Source organism: Harpia harpyja, chromosome 1 (genome assembly GCF_026419915.1).
Source record: "Harpia harpyja isolate bHarHar1 chromosome 1, bHarHar1 primary haplotype, whole genome shotgun sequence".
Classification (NCBI taxonomy): domain Eukaryota; kingdom Metazoa; phylum Chordata; class Aves; order Accipitriformes; family Accipitridae; genus Harpia; species Harpia harpyja.
Window position 1 is genome coordinate 12,858,633 of NC_068940.1, and position 20,767 is coordinate 12,879,399.

General features: G+C 38.2%; 1 protein-coding gene across 8 annotated transcripts in view; it reads left to right on the forward strand.

Annotated features, from left to right (window-relative positions):
• Positions 1–20,767, forward strand: part of LYRM4 (LYR motif containing 4) — a 93,596-nt gene that overhangs the window by 32,785 nt on the left and 40,044 nt on the right. Inside the window, exons 3-4 of one of the 8 annotated variants that reach the window (XR_008234079.1) lie at positions 3,018–4,671; positions 5,557–5,729. The exons of 3 other annotated variants lie outside the window; for them this stretch is intronic. Coding sequence is in view for 2 of the 5 variants with exons in the window: in XM_052779625.1 (XP_052635585.1) it covers positions 8,037–8,201 (165 nt within the window). In the remaining 3 variants the exon portion in view is untranslated. Of the gene's footprint in view, positions 1–650; positions 918–3,017; positions 4,672–5,556; positions 5,730–8,036; positions 8,217–14,094; positions 14,210–18,484; positions 18,718–20,767 lie in introns of those variants that run through there. 4 more of the 8 variants (XR_008234103.1, XR_008233995.1, XM_052779625.1 and 1 more) reach the window with 4 other exon arrangements.

Sequence of the window (20,767 nt, forward strand, 5' to 3'; positions counted from 1 at the left end):
TACAGGAAATTAAAGGGATTGCTGTTTTGAGAACTTCTGAAAAAAGTAAGAGACACAACAGTGCTGTTATTACAACAGTCATCTCTGTTTTGGTCTCCCACAGTTCATTGGTTACTTTTTAATCTGTTGTTCTTTTATTTCACTTTCCTTGCCGAGAAAACTTGCCTTCCTCATTTTGTACTGCTTATTGAAAGGAGACAGTGTCAGGTTCAATGGCACCGCAACTGAGCCGGCATACTTCCCTCCAGGAGGAGCTTTGGCATTTTTGTCTGGTGCCTCAGATCCCCGGGACTGTGTTCTGCCGCCCTTGAACTGCAGTCTGTAATTTAGGATGACGATGTTGGTGTTGACGCCCTCACTATCCAACAAGTCACCTAGTCCTTTAGCTATGGTACAATTTTTTTTAATGACATTTTCACCCCTCATGCTCAATCATCAGTCTCTCAGCATATTACAGTTACAGTTTTTCCCTTTACAGCTAATGAAGGGAAGAGGAAGCATTTTAGCTCCTCTTTAAGCTACTTGCATTGTTTTCTGGCCTTTCAGATGGCCATGCTTCTCCCCTCAGCACATTGAAAATACAGTATGTAAAATCTTCCCCTGCCACTCTAAATCAGATACCTTTTTTTTTTTTTTAGTCTCTTCCACAGGTAGTTTGTCAAGTCTAAAGAATTTATTCTTGTCTTCATTCTCAGCATAAGGCCAGCCTGCAAGGAGCTCTGTTTGTCCTGTTTGCTCCAAGAATCTGGCTTCACAAGTGCTTTTTATTCCCCATCTTACTATCTTCATGCTTCTGTTGGTTCAGTCACTAAAACTCTTCCATTATCCCAGTTGCAAAGATGCCAGATGTTTTCTTGTTTTAAAATTGCTTGTCAAAATGAAACCTATTTATTAACCCCACCAATGTTAACTGTCATTTAATAAAAATCTGAAAAAAACAGTTACTTAAAAAAAAAAAAAGCCTTCTTCACAGTCCTGTGTGTCTGCATGTATTGTGATCTTCTGGGGGTCTGTTGAATACCCCTGTGGTTTAGCATAGCACCAAACATGGTCTCTGGCACTAATACCATTTCACTGAATTTGCGGATAGGTAAATTCACAGTGATCTAGTTTTATTTTTACAATAAACATACGTATGGCCTTCACATAAAGGTCTTTCAAACAAAGAAGCTTCATCATTGACATGTTATGTTCCAATTTTATCTTTTTTGCAGTAATTTGGATTCTGTCTAGTGTTTCTGTAGTATGCTGCTTGTATTTGAGGGAAATGTGTTTGATCCATGAAGTTGTGATGAAGGCCAAGCTTTAGGGAAGAAAGTTGCTAGACTCCAATATCAGCATGTCTGATCCAGCCCTTGGAAGTTTAAGCAGGGAGAACTGTTTTCTAGACAAGAGTGTAGAGAGAAGTTTAATTAGTGTTTACGCAGTCTCCTTGGTACTGGTGCATTGCTGCTGTCTTTAGCTCTGTGCTTTCTGAGGTGAGCCTGGGATTTTTTGGGCCATTAAAAGCTATAGCTGCAGTGCCCTTCATCTTGGTGACAGGCATTATGCCAGTACATTAATTCTGAAAGCAAGTAAAAAGAAGAAAAAAGGAGCCCAAACTTTTCCAGTCATATTTAAATCACAAACTGACTGATTCCTGTTGTTATTCTCTCTGGGGTATGTCAGATGTATGCTTGCCCCCTTCGATGTATAGACCGCCTGAATGTCATTCCTAGGCTGTTTGCTTTGCAGGAAGTGAACCATTACTAAGCAGAGTTTCAAGTTCACCTTTATAATTTGGTCGTCTGTAGAATGTACATAAATACATGCTTTGAAACAAAGATCTGCTGTTTATCCTGTAAACAATGTCTTGTCCCTCACCAGGGCAGTTATGAATATTGCAGTGTAGTGGCTAAATAATATGTTCATAGTCTTTCTCCTGTGAGCATAATTCACTTGCTGAGCAGTTGCTTTGGTAATTTTTAACCATATTTTCATCTGAGTGTATGTTTAATGAGAGCATTATGTGACCTAATCGCTTAACCTTTCACGTTAATACAGATCTTGTTTGTAATTCTGTTGATTTTGTTGTTGACCCAATGCTTTGATTATGTGTTCTAACGATCTTAATTTTAATTGAAAGTACTTTTTGTCTCGCAGAAGTCTAATTTCTATGCACATTTGTCAGTAGTGAATACTTATTGGGGGTGATTACACTCCAACTGCTTGTGCCAGTATACCTCTGGGAGGTTAATCAATCTTGTGCTTTTTAATTGACATCAATAGTGTGTTTACATTTATCAATATTTCTTAATTGTCAAGTTATAACAGTGGAACTTCAATAATAAATCATGCCAATGGTTAACTTCATACATTAGATTTTTAAGAGTCTTCTTAAGCAGTTTGACATGCTGTAAATTGCTTTTAAATTATTTGTATGTATGCTCTTGGGGGAAGAGGAGAAAAAATGGGTATGCGAAGTCGTGCTGTAGAATAATACTGAAGCATTAACCCATTGACAGTAAAATACCTTTACCGCATGTATGGTATGCTCTATGGGTAAAAAAAAGGAAGTAAGTCTTTTCAAAAGTGCTAGTTTTATTACTAATAATTTTGTGAGTATGACAGTACACCTACATTTGTTGTGCCATCCTAAGGGACTTGTCAGGGCTGGGACTGTTTCCTTTCTCTCAGCTGTAAAAGCAAGGCAGAGGGCAGAGAGAATTACTAGTACTACTGCTGCTTTACAGAAGTAGTAGTGAGGTCTGGGAGATAAGGCACCCTGTTTTTAACTGTGCATTTCACCACATGCCTGTCCTTAAGATATTGAGGTGGAAATGAAGGAGGCTACTTCTGTTTAAATTTAAGCATAATATTTAAAGACTTTGGTACACAGAGAACTAAATTATTTGCCCAGGTTCCCAAAATATGCTTACAGCAGGAGGTAAAGCATGGTATTCCAAGTCTTACAACACTGTCCATGTCAGTAGGTATCCCTTTATCATCTACATCACTCTCTTCTCTGTCCCCTTTAGACCCAAATAGCAGTGGACTGGAGAAGAAAATCTGCTTAGACAGAAACCTGGCAGGATGCTGACCACATTGGTTGTGTCAGTCTTACTATGTTTTATGGGCCACACTGAAGACAATATAAAAATTAAAAGCCCTGCCTAATGAGCAGTGGAGAAAGACTTAATAGTTAATGCTGTTATTTTCTAATCAAATGAGAGCTAGTGTGAACACCAGGATAGGAAAAGAGAGAAGTAGGGAAGCAGCTATTTGGTTTTTTTGCAATTTTACTTGTCATTTTAATTGACATCCTAAAGGTGAACTGCAATTTTTCAAGTAAACATACATATACATATAAACATTCAGATAAAAGTTATTAATGTTGTTAAACTCAAATATGATATAAATTTAATTATTTTAATATCTTACTGTGTAGGGCCTAATTTTACAATGCTACTTGTGAAAGGAACTGTTGACTAAATTAGTTATCTGAAATGCTGTAGAATTAAATGGTATTTTACATAGAGTTAGAGATACACCATTTGCTTAAACTGAAAATGAGATTAGAAAAATAAATACTTATTTGGGGAAAGAACAACAGGTGAGGAGTTGAAAGAGCTGGAGAATGAATATGACTAACCTCTTTAAGCAGTCGGAACAGTAGGAAATAAGTATTTGTACACTTGATGATAACGAACCATCTTTAGCAAGGGGTGAGTAAAAAATTCACGAGGGTCTCAGTCCTAGGAAACAAAAGGACTGATTTAAACATCCAAATCTTGGTGCAGGTAGCAAAGTTCCCTGTCATTTGAGCAATTCAAGATCAGACATGTCCGCATTCCCGTTCCTCTTGTCTTTCTTGTTCTCCATCCTGGCTCCATCCTCACATAGTACTCCAGCTTAGTATTCTAAAATACTGTATTTCTCTGTATTTCAAATAAGATACTGTTAGTTGAAAACTGTTGTTAATAGATGGATAGTTTTTATTTCAATTCTTTGAACTTGTATGAGAGAAAAATAGCTGGCAAACAGGTGAGTTAAACACTAGTATGAAGCCTGATGCCATCCTACCCTGTGTTGTAATTGAAATTTCTATTTCTGTAATTCCTATCCTCTGCTTACTAATGGAAAAAATCATGTGTTGCCCAGGTCCTAAAAAAAAAAAATATCAGACCCAGAGATTTTGTTGTCAGTATACAAAACTGAGATGTCTGTAGTCTAACATCAAGGCTAGCTTTTATATGAAATGACAAATTAAAATATTAAATGTTTCAGTTTTAGTCTAGCAGCCATTCTGTTGACTTCTTGCAAACGTTAAAAGTAATAAATTAAGCCTGTCCCTCCTTTTTCGAATGAGACAAAGCTGATAAGACACAACTATCTAATGAACAAAATTACAGTGGCTACCAAATCAAGTCGCATTAAAGCAAGCATGTGTAATCAATCTCTTTGTGAAGGGTAAAGCAATTCTGAAGACAAAACCATCGACACTTTCTTTAGCATGGCAGATTAAGTATATTCATGTTCCATGTAGAGGGCTTTGTGGTAGGGTGCTTGTGTGAATAAGTTATATTTAGTTTCAAAAGCAGGCATCCTGGGGTGCAGCTGATATGGCATGTCAGCCCAGACACTTCTGCACGGGTTCTGAGCTAGAGGTCGTTTGCATCCAAGTCTGAAAGGGTAAGTAAGCTTGGGTCGGTGCATGAATGTGTGAACGCAAGTCTTTAAGAAGTGGTAACCTTTCAGTGGCATTCAAATTGTATTTGCCTTTTTGGTTTCAAACCTGCAAAGATACCCGAGACATACATGAAACTAAATTTAATTTGGCTGTTAGCATGAAAAATGTAAAATCTTGTGTGTATTAAGTTCAGAAAAGATGATTTTCATGCACTGTCCTCCAAAAATATATTTAATGCCAGCATAGCCCGAACAGTAGATTAAACTAGTTGAATTGCCAGGTTTTCCAGTACTTTTGAGGAAGACTGAAATTGCTGCTACCAGGTCATCAGGTGGGATATATTTTGATACTTAAGTGAGCCTGGTACAGGAAACTTGTCTTTTAACCTTCTTCCTTTCCTCAGACATCCTACATCAAGTGAATACTGAGGCTACTGAGAAAGTAAGGAGTGTAATGAATATTCATAATGTATATTCTCATAGGCTGAAAAGAGAGGAAGGCTCTTTTATTCAGAGGGTACCTGAGCAGATTGGTAGCAAGGATCTGGACTTGTGTTCACACGTTTATGCTGACTATATATGGGCACTTAAGAGCTCAAGGTACTCGGGAAGTCACTAGAGTGTAAGCTTCAAAATTACATAAGCATTCAAGAACATGAGCTTTTTCCTTCTAATACAGTTTCCTATTTGAAAAAAATCGGTACAGTGTAAAAGTAGAACTTGTGGTCCTTTTCATCTTCTGGTAAAGTACAGGCCATCTATGTTTCTGTTTCTTTCCTCAATCTTCAGCTAAGAGTAACTTCACGTAGCTACCCTGCAAATCTGTGGGGAATACTTCCTTCAGGGAGTAATTCATGAGCTACACAGCGTGCTTTATATTTTTCACAGGTGCTTAGCATGTGCATCTCCTGTTGTAAAGCTGAAAGCTCTGGGTGGGGGAATGATGGGGCTTGAAGAAATACCCAGTAACCATTGCCACCATTGTGCTTGCTGATATGCAAACAAGGAGCCTTTGAAACTCAGCTGATCAGACTTCAGTGATGGTACTTCCAATTTCAAAGGTTTGCAATAATCTAGAGTTAAGAATTTGTTTTTTCAAAAACACTACACAGCTTTTACCATTCTGTGCAAGTCAGTAGTGAGTTCATACTGACTCCACTGTCATGATGGCAGTTGATCTGCAAGTGGTGGCAGATAATTCAGTGAGGATCAGGTTATATGTTTTGTATATCTACATAAGGTGGTAAAATTCAGCTGTATAGCACATTAGTTTTGTCAGTGCTGCTTGATTGTGGTTTTCATTTTCAACTTTTCATTTAAAGTAAGATTGGGGTTCTTTATTTGACTTGCTGGCTAAGGCTTTTAAAAATGTAAATATCAGTCTTGTACCTCTAATACAGAGTGCTGCGAAGCTGAGAGGAGAATCTGACCTGCTCTTACAAAAGAAAACAAAACTGAGAAAGGGTGGAACATAGGAGCAGAGAGATCCAAGGTTTCCCACCGTATAGTAATGGATATGACCTTTAGTATTGAGGCCTTTGGATCAAATTTAAGTTGGCATTAAAATTTTCTAATAAATTCCCTGCTGAATCTCAGAGGTTTTTCCTCAGATTTAATTCAATAAGGTCACAATAAAGCAAGTGCTGTCTGTGCTATTGTAATTGCTCTCAGCAGGCTGATAATATTATTGCAGAGAAGTGCCAGCTACTGTGCTTTTATTTCTTTCTTCAAGCACTGTCCTTCCTACATGCTTGCTCCCCTTGCTCTCAGGTCTACCCGAAGTAGGAAGTGAAGCTGTTTTAAATGCCATTTGCTTCTCATTTTAACATGTTTTTATAGAAATGTTTTCCTGAGTCTCTTCAACAAAGGGAATAAAAGCATAGCCAGTCTTATTGCAGAATAATTGGGGGCTTGTATTTCCTTTCCTTAATTCTCATTAACCTTTATGCGTTAGAATCAGCCTCTAAGTTCTTGAAGTTGGTATTCTTAAACACACAATGCTTGGTTTGTTTTGGCCTAGTGCTTTTAGGGTTATGGAGTAGATGTACAGCTAAAGGAGTTTCTCTTAGGCACGTGGGGAGAGACACTGAATACCCACTGTCCTATAGTTCATAAAAATTTGACAAATTGCAGCTCATCACAGTGAGGCATATGTATTTGGGGTCCTGCACTTGTAGATTAATACCACATCTTCTTTTGCAACGGGACTTTCAGAAGAGCATTGTTAATGTGGCGTTTCTTGTACGAATGTAAATTTATGCTTAGTGTGCTACTGGTAGATCTGTTACTACTGTATTGGAAGTAGATCAGTACAGTAAATAAATGCAAATGCAGAGTGCTGTGATCATGGTTCTGCGTATAATTCCGTGTGACTATGAGAGAGTCAGTCAGTGCAGCTTCAGTATCAACTCTGTGTGAGCTGCAGTAGCTGTATACCAAGTTTCTAGATGCAACCTTCGCCTCTTTCCAGTCAGACCTACCGTCTAAAATGTGGAGTTTTTGTTTGTAGTGGTGGCACATTAGGAGCTGTGTACATCATGGCTGGTCCTTTTTAACAAATGAAGAAGTATTTTAAAACATTGTAACTAGATCACATGATTAGTATTTTGGGGTGATGATGGACCAGTCTTTTAGGCTCGGGCTAAATATGTTTTTCTTGATGTGGACACAAAGTAATAATTCATGTTCCCCTACCTCAGTATAGCTGGTAGCTCAGGCCTTTGCAGTTTCAAAGGACCAACCTGGCCATAGCTGAATGCTCCTGCCTGGTATCCACATCTGGCTTCCCACACCTTAACTGGCTTCACACTTAGCCATCTTCACCCTCCTGGTCCATAATCTTCCCCTTGTACTCTGTCTTTCTCTGGGGCCCAGAATTTCTTACCTAAAGCGTCACGCACAGAGTATTTTTTTGTGTATTTCCAGCTACATGCTACAGGCAGTTCTCTGCCTGTGGCATTCATTGCTGCCAAACAAGCCAGTCTCTGTACAGAAGAAAATTACTGGCATGGATACTCAGCTGCTCATTTGCATACTCAGCTAACATTTGTACAGTGGGATATGTCCTCTTGCCCACATGCGATTGATTGGAAACGAAGAGCAACAAAAGATGGTTTACAAAGTCATTTCCAGTTCTGAAATGCACGCAGCTGTATTCTGCCCACCTGCAACCTCCATGCCAAGCAGAACTGATCAGGGCTACCCCACAGTATGCAGGCAGTTTCGATATTGCACAGTGTTGCTTGCACACCTGTGCTAAGTCTGCTTCAGTAATTGAAAAACAACAGATGATGATCTCCAGTCATAATGTTTTACCCACTTTCTTACTGCTCATGATTTCTTCTTTCTTTTTTTTTTTTTTTTTTTAGTTGCTCTTGATGTCTACTCTTAGCCATGCATCATCTAGTGCTGGTAGGATATATACCGCAGTGCCACCACACTTGATAAATTTCAGTGATAAAAACCATCACTTCTGCAGTGTGTGGAGTTTCTCCCAGCCAACATGCAGCCATGTGGAGGGAGGTCACTCCTGATCAATAACTGCTCATTGCTTTTTACTTACAACGTACACGTTTTAATTTATATTTCCTGCTGCTGCCAGAGGGAACTAATTTCCAGCACCAGAGATGCAACGCAGCTACTTTAAAGCAGAAGGGTCCTAAGATGAAATTATGTTACTGACCTGACACACTTCAAAAAGCTTGATTCCGAAGCCTGCTGTGGTTTGAGCTTGCAGTTTCTGAGATAGGTTAACATTGCTCTGAATCATTGTAAGACATAATCAGATTGTTGCTTTGTAATTAAATAATGAAGCATTTGTGTGTGAGAGTTCCTGCTATAATTAGTAGTTAGACTGTGCTTTGAAAAGATCAGAATCTACATCACACGATGGTAGGATCTGGAATTTGTTTTCTAAACTTGACTTTCAGTCATAGAGACATGAAGTCTTCCAAAATCCAGGTTTGATTTATAATACTTTGTTTGTGTATTAACTGAGAAACATGAGTGAATAATCAGATAGCCCTTTGACTAGCATGATTTTTTTTCAACTAAACTAATAATCTGGCTTGAGTTATTTAGAGAAAAACTCCTGTGGTTGAGGTGACCTTTCCCTTAGTTCTCCTGTAGATCTCAGCTGTGAAGTAGTGGTAAGTCTCTCTAAAGGATTTTGGTAAAGCAGCAAAAATAAAACTTAGCATTCTTGCCAATTCTTGGCAATTTACATGTATGAATTGCTATTAGCCTGAAGCTTCTGAAATGCCGTACGAATTGTAATAGTACTTGTGAAACAGTCTGCTTTCGAATCTGTCAAATGGCATATATTTAACACTTATTAGCCTAGATACATTTTAAAACCCTGCTATTCTTGCAAAAAATTTCAATTCCACATAACAATTTTACCCTAGCTATTACGATCACACATCAAACTACACAACGTGGGATACGGGATATCCCAACGTGGGATATGGATGCAATAGTTAAGCAAACTCACTGAAGTTAATATCTGGGGGGTTTTGAAATATGGAGACAAAAATTTAGCTTTTTTTTTTATTTTAGGCAGAATTTCCCTCATTGTGGTAAGAAGTAGAAAGTTTCATCTCTTTTCCTTGCACAGAAAGTAAGAATGGAGTAGATTTGAATGTGGTATTAGAAAGACTTGGTGTTTCAACCTGACATTTTAATGCATGGTATTGTTACACTTACTTATAAGTGTTCCTCTCTTTGCTACTCTCTATCTCTTAAGAAAGGTGTTGAACAGCTTACTACTGTGAACTCATCAGGTCAGAATGCTTTTGTAGCAAAAACATGAAGTACTTCCTAGTCTCATCTAAAATTTTTGGAAGAACTGCGAGCTTGATCTCCTGATTTAACATAAAGAATCTTTCAGTGCCATTTCTTCAGAATAATAATGGGGGCATTTCAGATTTCTATTTGTTTTCTGTTTTGTAGTATTAGTTAAGCGGGACCACTGGTAGAAATCACATTGAGGGGGACAACGTAAATTCTGTTACTGAGATCCATTTAAGCAATATCTGTTCTGGAAATAATCCTATATTGAAAGAATCAATTGCAGATATTTCTGATTTGGAAATGCTAGGGTTTGGGGCAGATATAGGAAGACTATCAAGTCCCACATCCTATGACCAACTGTACTTTTACCTTTGGTACATGGCATGATTGTTAATCCCAGGATCCATCAGAAGGTAAAAAGCAAACAAAGCTGTAAACATTTCACGTGCTTTTTGTGTGCTCAATACTCATCATGAAGAAGACTGCTTGTGGAGGTTTTACCTCCACTGGAGTTGCTCTTGCAATTCTGCTTATATCCTAAATGGCTCTGGGTAGTCTGTCCTTACTCAGGTACCTTGCTGTGCTCTCCTTTCTTTTGGGTGCTCCATGTACGTGCTCATCCACCTCCAGATGATTTTAAACCGTAATCTTAAACCTTATTACCCTTCAATCCAAGTTTTAGAAGAAAAAGAAAAGTAGAGCAGCATCTTGTGGTCAAAAGAAGGTTTCTGTAAGAGGCAGGGCTGTAAGTCCTGAAATATGAAGCCACATCTGCCCTGATCCAACTGGCTGTTCTGCCAGCCAGCTGGCTGTTCTGCCAGTCTGTGTCTCCAGGTCACATTTGTATTGGTTTTGGATCAAGTAAGGTAACAACATGCTTCAAGTGCCAGAAAACCTGAGAAGAGGAGGAGTTGATGACTTTTCTTGCAATAATGTTCCTGTTCTTTTATTATCACATTCAGGAGACTGTGACTAAAATGATGCTGAAATGCTGTTTCCAATATCCCATTGAGAAAAACCTCACACCCTTAGTAAAAATCTGTGCTGTAGTATGCTGATATATTGGGCCATTTTTAGAAATGTGTATTGCAAAAATTTTCCACTGGGTTTTAGCTGAGATTCAGGTTTTGGAGGTATTGGCCTGTTTGAAAATTAACTATCATTGTTTATCTGTGGTTGTGAAAGCATCAGGAGATTTTGGGATGGCAGGAATGGAAAAATGACTTTCAAATATTTGTTTGGAATGTGATACTATATATTTAGAATTAAGCATTTCGTTGCTATTGTAGTAAGTACAAAAATGCACTAAACTTCTGGTTTCTAGGAACGTTTAATGTGTTCTTTTTAGCAGACTGTCTTCCTATGCTGTAGGTATCAACACACAGTTATTTTGGCTTGTTTCTACCATTCGTTACTAACTGAACTAAAATGCAAGAAGCTTATGGTTACGTAGCAGAAGGTAAGACTACCAAGACAGGCTGCAAACCAATTCCAACTTTATGTGACACTGAATAATACCAAAGTTACAAGGCAGTGACTCTACACAATTCAGTGTGCTGCTCATCCCACCTTGACAATGTTTCTGCTTCCCTGCGCCTGCAGGAGGCTGTACTCCTGTCCTGGTCCTGCACTTGCCCTCTTCAGCACTTCTCTGGAGAGGAGGAGGAGCAAGGAGTTACTCAACAGTTGGAGCCAGGGAGGGTGTCTGTATCCCAGGCCTTAGGCATGGGATGCAGAAGTCCTGTACCATGCACAGGTGGGAAGGATGAAGAGGATGCCAGTACCACCTTGTATTTTGCAGATGGACTGCTCTTCCTTAACTCCCTGTGAGATGAACTTGTGGTTCCCACAGGGACCATGTCACAGGGAGAAAGGAAATCCCCCCTCATGACAGCTCCACCTTGCAGCCTCCTTGAGACCTAGAACCATAAATCCAAAATACTTAATAGTCCTGCAGTGTTTAGTGATTTCATGATAGATTGGGGGGGGGGGGGGGTAAGAGTATTGTGGAAGGTTCAGATGATATTTTCTATCTAAAATATGTTAGGGTTTTTTGTTGTTGTTTTCACTGTTGGTTTTGGTGTGGGTGTTTTTTTTTATAAGACCTTTACAAATTATTAGTGCTAGTATTTGATTGTTGTAACCATTAGCTAAACTCAGACTTTCTTTTCATCAGAAGTCTTTTGGAAACCAATGGTGAAGGCATATAATGCATTCTTTTCCTCAGAATTTTCAAAGGCATCGTAAGAGAGAGTTATGTATTTGCTGTATAGCCCTTTCTCACATTTCTTTCAAAACTGTCTTTGAGCACTTACCAGAAGGCAACAAAAAGGTGCTGTTATAACATGCCTCTTAATAAACAATTTGAGATTTTTCCCCTGTGGTACAAGTAGTTGTTGGCATAGTCTTTTCATTTGAAAGATTGAAACCCACATGTAAGGACCATGTTCCTGTGACACAACTTTAGATTGATTATAGATGTTTCTGCAGTAACCTATACTAAATGGTAGTCACCAAAAAGAGGATGGATGGAGACCAATGCCATGGCTAAAGAACAAATGTGAAGAACATGACACTGGAGAGAAGGTCTCTCCTGAGATGAAAGAAAACATTTAGGCGGTGAAACTTTGCGAGGGTAAAACAATGTAATGCCTTTACCCTATAGCTGAGTTGGAAAGTGGTGTATATTTATTCGTGTTCTTTTTTGGCTATCTAAGAAACTTGAAAAGGTTGTGAGATAATCAAGTGTTTATTTTCAAGGAACAGAAGTTTAGAAAACCCACCTTTTAATGCTGGTTCTGCCACAAGCTTTGGCAGTGTAGAACATCATTTATCCTTTTTATCTTTACCTGTTGTCTTGGACTCTCCCTTTTTAAAACAGGTAATTCTTCAGTTGCATGTATGACAAAGATGGTTTAAGGCTCGCTTTAATGTGAAGATGCTTTTTGGTGTTGGGTGCTGTGAGTATATTTTTCTTTTAGGAAATGGCTTTTAGATTTTCAACTTTGCTTTAGAGAGCTTACAGTGGTTTGGATTTAAAGTTCGTGTGAGTTTTGAATTTGTTCTCAAGGGTCCTAAGGAGTTTGGTTTAGTTCCTGTGTAATCTGTGAAGAAATTCAAGTTTGCTTTGTCCTTCCTCAGTTTTGAGTTCTGCTGCCATTAAGGTTCTGGGGATGGAAACCCTAATAACCAACAGACATCTAGCAAATTATTCTAAAAGCATTGGTAATGAATTTCCTGATTATCGTTGAAAAGCGCCAAATGCAGAACAATTTTGGCCAGACATTACAGAGGCACAATGGGGGTTTTCTGGTTGTTTAATACCGAGCAATATTTTATTCTTAATTCTGTTGTGAATTTGTGTAGAGTTGTATATGAACCTAAAGTTCAGCCTTTGTTATTTCACTGGCACATATATTTGCAAAACTGGACTTCCTGCAGGAGTTGAGAAACGTTAACTGGAATACTATGTAATATCACAGGAAAATATATTGCTATAGTCTGCCCCAAAAACCAACTAACCCCATTTTACATGATAGAGGTCTGTTTATTTGAATTGGAGATATTCAGAGTAAGAAGGAGATTACAGCATTGTAAATGGTATTGTTATTTTGGAAGAATCGACAGTGTCTTACAATCACCGCTGCACAGATAATGTCAGGCTAGAAATGTTATTCATTTTCTTATTGATCTCATGTGTGAAGCTGGCTTTCAGTTGACCTCAGTCAGAAGGTGGCTGAACTGTGCCTCCATAGCTGAGGTTTCTTTACACCTTATCAAAGGATGCTGTAGACTTGGGCATTAGGTATCTGTCTAGCCTGATTATTCAGTACAAGTAAAGTATGTTATACCTCTGCAGAAAATTGAACCTACTTTTTACCACAGATTCAGCTTTCCTTGCACTAAGAGAATCTTAGAGTGCTCACTGTTATTTTATATATCAGTATTCAGTAAATCTCTTTGTATTGTGTCTATGTAAAGGGTAAGTGATTTTTATTTTTTAAAACAAAATTTTATGTATAAATTTTATTGATAGCACACTGCAATTCAGTGTTCTGGAATTTGGTAAGGTTTTTTGGTTCCGTTTGCTTTTGTTAGGGTTTGGGGTTTTTTTTTGTCCTGCCCTTTATAAGTCATGTTTTCATTAATTTTACTTATGTTGTGTCAAGACACCTGCAGGCCTGGTGCATTCTCTAAATCCAGGGGTATTTTTATTCTTACTATATGAGCCTGATTGAACACTTAAACAGTTACAAAGCTGCAGTAAATTTTCTGTAGTTTTAGAAACAGTTATTTTGGTTTTTGACTAATTTTCTGTGTCTGGCTATGAAATTCCTCCAACTTTCCTACCCTTGTTCCTGCCCCTGAACATGGTTTAAATAGATTAAAAATTGGTGTATGTATTGGAGATATATTTATTTATCAACAGAGAATTAATGTTTAGGAAAAACATTTAGGAAAAATTAATGGATCTCTTTTGAAGGTATATAGAAATGGTATGTGGAGTGGCAGAAAGTGGCAGAAACACCTTCTCTTTCATTGGAAGGAAAACTTAAATGATTGGCTTAACAGAAAAATTAATATAGTCTGTTTTTTCCTTTAGAGAAGCAAAAACCCTTTGTAATTTTTTTTTAGGCTACATGACATTCTTCGTTGTCAAAAGACTGACTCTTTGCTCTCCTATGACATCCCAATATTTAGCATACTAGTGAGACTCTGAATTCTTGTAGACCAAATTATGGAAAGTCAGGTAAGTGGCATTTTTCTTTATTATATTGCACAGCTTTTAAGTTATACACAGTGGGTATACGGATACATTGTAAAACTTATGTAGGAGAAACACGCAATATAATAATATTAAAAAGCCACTTACCCAGTGTACTGTTTGTGCAGCCAATTCTGTGGCCCAATATTCGTTGTATGGTGGGCACGAAGTCCTCTGTTCAGTGCATAGCAGCTGGTTAAGAAATAGGTCTGTCTTTCTTTTGTGTATCTGGTACACAAAAGGACAAACACAAAGGGCAGCTGTTACTCAGCTTATGAGCAATGAGAACAAAGTGAGATCCAGTGGTTGTTCTCTTTGGTGGTATTTGACCATTGCTGTTCAAATTTGGTTTTCTTAAGGTTGAAGGCCAGGAAGGACAGTTGACATAGGTTGGAAATCCCTGCAAACCTGTCCTGAATTGCTAGTGCTAATACTATTTTCTACTACCATATTAACAAGCATCATCAGTGACTCATTTAGTTTATGGAACTAAAAGCTACTCTTAACAGTAGTGCGTTAAGGACTTTATTTTTTGTTTTGTTCTTTTATCTGAGCACTCAATTCTTTTACACAGAAACTGGTTACAAAGAAAATTTACAACTACTACTACAATGAACTAAGGATAATGTTATTGTATAGATACACAAAGAGCTAGGGAACTTGAGCAGGAATAATGTTGCATATTTTGATATAAACAAATTCCAAATGCCAATATTGTTTAAAAAGTAAATTCTGTAGATGTAAATTGTGCAAAGCAGAAAAGCAGTGTTTAATTTGATCATGGTATATGCTTTTCAAACCTGTAATTTCCATTGTTCCATCTTAAAAGTAATCATATGACTGCTCTCTGGTATATGAGCTACAGATTACTTTTGGTGTAGAAAGTGACATTTAAGTAGTACTTAGCAGAGATTTCTATCTGTGTCAGCTTTCAGATTTTAAGCTTATTTGTTTTAGCCTTATTTCTTAAGATCAAAATATTTAAAATCTTTTTTAAATCAAAGGGATGTTTTTATTTATGGGTCTTAACTACATTCCCTACTGGATCTAGGAAGTATCTTGCTCTTACTTCGTGGGAGAAAATACTGCTTCGGGAGTAGATAAACACTGGAATTTCAATCAACATCATGAATTTTTCTGAAAACTTTTGCAGGGCGAGAGTGGGAATTGGACTAAAACAGCTCCTTAGTCTTACCTGTTGTAGAATCCAGCACTTGCCATAAGAAATCAAAAATAAAGTTGTAGGCATAAAACAGTAGTGGATCCATAAGGTTACACCTGAAGCCAAAGTTGTAATTCAGAAGTTGTTTCTACAAAACTCTGCTTGGTTTTTCTTGTTTGGGTTTGTTTTTTCCAATGGAAGTAGAAGTTAAGATGTACTTCTGAACTTCAGTCTGTGGAAAGCTGTGCATGTTTCATCCCAGTTGCAGGGCCAGCTTTGACAAGGCAAGAAAAGTGTTTTAATATCACCTTCAATGCCACCTTTGCCTGTCATAATGAGAAAGATGCGTGTTTGGTGACTGCTTTTTCCCAGCCCAAGCCAGCTGCCTCCAGCTAGACCTTCTCTGGGAAGATCAATCACAGAATTGCATATATATCTCTTGGGAAATTCAGTGTGTGTGAGCAGTAAGCACAAACACCAGTGGAAATTCCCTATTTCAAATTTTTATCTGACTTTGAAAGATTTCCTAGTGATCCTGGTAATATTTGACAACCATAAATAAAAAGCACTCTTTAGAGCTTTAAACAGCAAAGCATTTTTACTAATTATTAGGCATGAGAACAAATCTCTTCTCTCATATCTAGGATTGGCCCTCCAGATAAGGTTATAAGTATGTTGTCCTGACAATGTTGGTAATTTATGATACAGCCAGAGGTGTAATTGTTCTGTGAATAAAGAGAGGCTTTTAGCTTCCAGGGATATAAAGTATTTTTCATGAATATTAAGTAAACTTTAATGATTGGAGAAAAGAGCAAAGTGGAGGACAGTCGTTTATATCCTGTCTAAACTGGCCTGCAGCCACATTAATGTTTGTAACAGATTTAGAGTATAGCTAAAATAACAATGAGGATTTCCTCCTCTTTTTCCATACCCTTTTCACCACTTTTTAAACATACATATAACTAAAAGGGTGAAGGCTACCTGCTTATTTACTACAATTTACAAGAGACATTAAAGAAAAACGGAAAGTAACTGTAATCAGTGCTGTTTGAGACGTAATGATAGATTGCAATTGAATGGTTTGAGGCTATTAATTGCAATGAGATTATATGAGTTCAGATACCTCTAATGTCAAGTGCTTGAAATATTAGTTATTTCAAAGACAAATTGGATTATAAATTATTAGTAAATCTGTACCAAGGTGATTAAACCCACTTGTAAACTGTGAAACATGAGTACTATTTCAAGGTGTAGTTTAGTCACTTGTATGCTGGGAAGGGAGTTAGGAATTAAACTTAGGGGTTATATGTGAATATGTGGAGTAACTGGGTTACTTTTGACACTGGGTGTTTCCTGTGCTTTCTACCTTCTTAATGAATTTTTGTTCAGCTTTAAAGTTTTCCTGGTCCACCACTAGCCTTTTCATCTGACACTGTAGAAGATGCTCTAGAGAGGGAGGAAGTGCTTCTCTAAGGCAGACTTACGAACTCACTTGACCACTTGGGGGAGATAAAAAACAGCAGATCTATGCAGCCTTCACACAGGTCACAAATACAGTAATGGCATCCTCGAATTTCCACTCTGAGGGTCTACCATTGCTAGACAGTGCTGTTCTCAGTAAAACAGTATTTTATTCCAGTAAGATGGTTAAAATATATTGTACTACGTGGGTCGTCTTGGTAATACCATCCCGAGTCATTCTTCTTATCATTAATCAAATGTTGTTTATCGAAGCAGATACAGAATTGCTTAATGGTTTGGTATTGGATTTACTGAATTTTAAGGAATGAGAAATTGAAACAGTAGAAGCTGAGGAATAGTTCAGTAGTTTAAAAGTCCTATTAACTTGTTTGTGTAGCTACTGCATTTCGCCCTTTGTTCACACTCTCACATGCACAGATAAATACTTAGAGGATTCCAGTCCCTTGCACAAAATAATTAAACAAAGCTCAAAGGCCTGACAATGTGTACATCCAAAGCAGTGAAGGGGAAAAAAAGGAGGAGGACATATTTTTCCATTTATTTTCTCCCATCAATGTTGTTTCATTCCAAGCTTGAAGCTTTCTCACTGATATGTTGCCTGTGGTGTGTGGATGTTTGCAGGACAGTGTTAGCAGAGTTACAGGCATTTTGGATGACTATTTTTTACTCTTCGTTTTTTTACATAAAATGTTTGTTGTGGTCATTACAAAACTTGGCATTCTAGATATTCTGTTACATGTACTATTAAAAGTGCAATCACCCATGGGAAATATTCCCCAGCAATGTCCTGTTGGTAACTATAATAATAAACAGATGTAGTTTGTACAAAGCAAAATTGCTGTGGTGGGCATCAGAGTTCCTCTCAAGTGCTGTTGGCTGGACCTAGGGTTTGGGGGCAGGGGGACTCCTGTTTTCATTCTGCTTTCATTTTTCTCCTGTGATCTTTCAGTTTCTATTCCTTTTCACCCGTTTCTTGTAGTCGAGGAGCAATTCTCTCCTCCTCACTCCTGCTGTGTATCTGACATTAGGTCTCTGCTCAAACGCCATTCCCTTGCCAGAGGTACCTCCTGCAGGCTCATTCTCAGACGTGTTCATGCTGATTACCAAGATGACAAGCTTGCTGTTTTCTTAAGTGACCTTGCATCCTCCTACGTTGGAGTGAGTCTTGGTCTGCCGAGATGCATCCCAAGAATGGATTTTTCCTTCCTGGCCTTACTTTGAGACTTCATGGCCCTGCAAGTTGCCTTATGAGGCTCATAAGCCTTGAGGCAAATTGAGATCTTACCCAAGCTGAGTCAGTTCTAATAAGGAAATTCAAGGACCAGAGATCTTGTCACTCTTCCAGCTGGCTTCCAGCTTGATGAGCAGGACCACAAACACTGCAGGATCTTGTTCCTTTCTTCCATCTGTTGGCACTGTTCTCCCCCTTTGTTCCTGCCAGCTGGTGCTGAATAACTGTCATGCCCAGTGTAGATGAAGCTAGAGCATTCACGGTTCAGTCGCTCAGTCCTGCTGGACTTACCATTAGTGCAACCCCTTGTGCCTTCAGTGCACAACATGTTCATCTGCCCTATTAGAGCTGCAGCAGTTTGCCCCAGTTTTTTTTCATTTCACAGATCGCTTCTCTGTCAGTGCTCAAAATGTGGTCCTCTTCTGGCATAATGACTTGTGGCCTACAGTGACTTCTTCCCTTCCTCCCTGGGCTCCAGCATGAGTCTTTCCTCTGCTGTTTGTAACAGGCAAGATCACCTGGCTGCTTCCTGGGAGTATCCGAAGCATGCACAGGACGTGTTGGTTCCTCGTCCACAGATCACAAGCATCAAACCTCTACAGCATCACAGAGCTGTCTGTGAGTGATGCTTCATTTAGCAAACTTGTCTTACAGATGCTGTTTGCCTGGAAGCTCCAAGATCCCCCTTCCACATAAGCTACTTCCTCAGGTCGCCCACTGCAAATGCATGTAGGGCGAGTTATTGAAAAGAAAAAGATTGTTTATCAGTCCTTGGTGTTCTTAGAGATGTGATGTCCACAAAAAAAATTCATAGTCCACCCTCTTTTCTCTGTTCATTAGTGAACCTGTAGCATATGTTTCAGTCATGTCGTGAAACTAGTCATCACTTCAAAGGACTAAACTTTCCAGTTGATTCAGATAGTTCTCTCAACTAAGAAAATAAATGTTAGCTCTATGAAGTGTATTACTTATGCATGCTTTTAAAAACAAAGAAATGATTTATAAGTAGATGCAACTGAAATAATTTTACATCTCTTAATCCACAGAGCCAAGTATCACACATTTCACATAATGTGTGAATGTTGTTTTCTAACGTTTTGAGAGACGACTTGTTTCACAATATGACTGTAATCGTATTAACAGAATACTGTGCCCATATGATTTGTTATGAGGGTGGGTTTTGGTTTGTTTTTAAACCTTATAAATAGCCATATAAATGCACTTGTTGGGTATTTTTATATTTTTAAAAATACTCCATTACGCCAGACTCAGAAGGTGAAAGAGTAAAAACTTTACATGCTCAGTACAGACTTAACATCTTCAGCCTTGTTTTGGTTTGTAATTCCTTGCGTGGTTTTGCTTTCTCGTTTGCTTATTTAGAACTTCAGTTATCCACTCAAATATTTTCTGGCTTTTAATATTGTCTGAGAGTCAAACATAAAATACTATACTGATAATTCTAATGGCAACAGGTATTAGAGCTGGTAAGGTAACCCTTCATCCTTCAGTGTTGTTCTGTTCCAAGTTTCCAGCAAGCATTTAGCATCTGTGCTGTGCAGGAGTTCAGCTGTCTTATACTGTGTAGGGGAGATAATCCATTCAGCAGAAATAGTTATAGAATATAGAATATTAAATACAGACTATTAAATATAGAATATTTAATTTCCTGAATCCTCTGTAGCTCTAGATACCTGTAGCAGAGTAGACCATGGCTGCTTATGATGGGAAGGGAGAAAGGACAAAATAACATACCCTATGTTCAATACTAGTTATACTCCCATGCCTCCCTTCAGAGGGTGTGGCATCTGGCTGTTGTCTCTCTGTCTTGCCAGAGGGACTTGAAGCATTTTATGTCACTTTTACTTGCTCCGTCACAGAAAGCTCTCATTGCATCTTCACTCCAGAATCTTTTAAGCTGGTGAGGAAACATCAATCATCACTCATACCTTTACAATCTGGTATTTAGATGGAATAGCAATGTCCCTGGAAGTTGCAGCATTTTGCCAGTGCTCAGCTCAGGAAGGGGTGTCAGAATTTCATTCTTTACTTTTTAATCTCGGTCACATTTTCCTTAGTGCTGGACAAAAATTCCTCTCACTTGTTATGGTCAGTTATAAAGTACGTAGTATAGATGACATTTCAGTTAGGGAAGGACATACTGGAACATTATGGTTGATTCAAGTGAGTAATAACACTACATATGATTTGAATGTCTTTTCCTGTGGGTGAAGGAAGAGCTTTTGGCTTTTAATGTCTTGTTCTTTTAAATAAAATTTAAAAAAAAAAAAATTAATTCCCAAAGCCCTAACAAGAATTATAACAGAGGTTTGCTGCTAACCTGCTATATGTCTTGCATGGTGACCTAGCCCTGGCTGAAGTGGGTGTAATAGGCTATCTCACTGTAGGTGAAGAGTTCTGAATCAGCAGTATTTCTGCAGGCACTTTGTGCTTGTTCAAGACTCAGTAATGTAAGGTGTGGCTGTAAATATAGCCAGGCAGGGAAGGGTGAAGTTGGCTGAGAATTTTCGTCTAATGTAAAGCTCCTCTCCCCATAGCATGCCATTTGTCACTTAGGAAGCAGTTAGTTAAAGGCTAAACTGGGAACAAAAAGTCATATTCCAAAAAAAATACATAGAGGGGAAAATGAAGAAGAGTGTATGTCATTCTC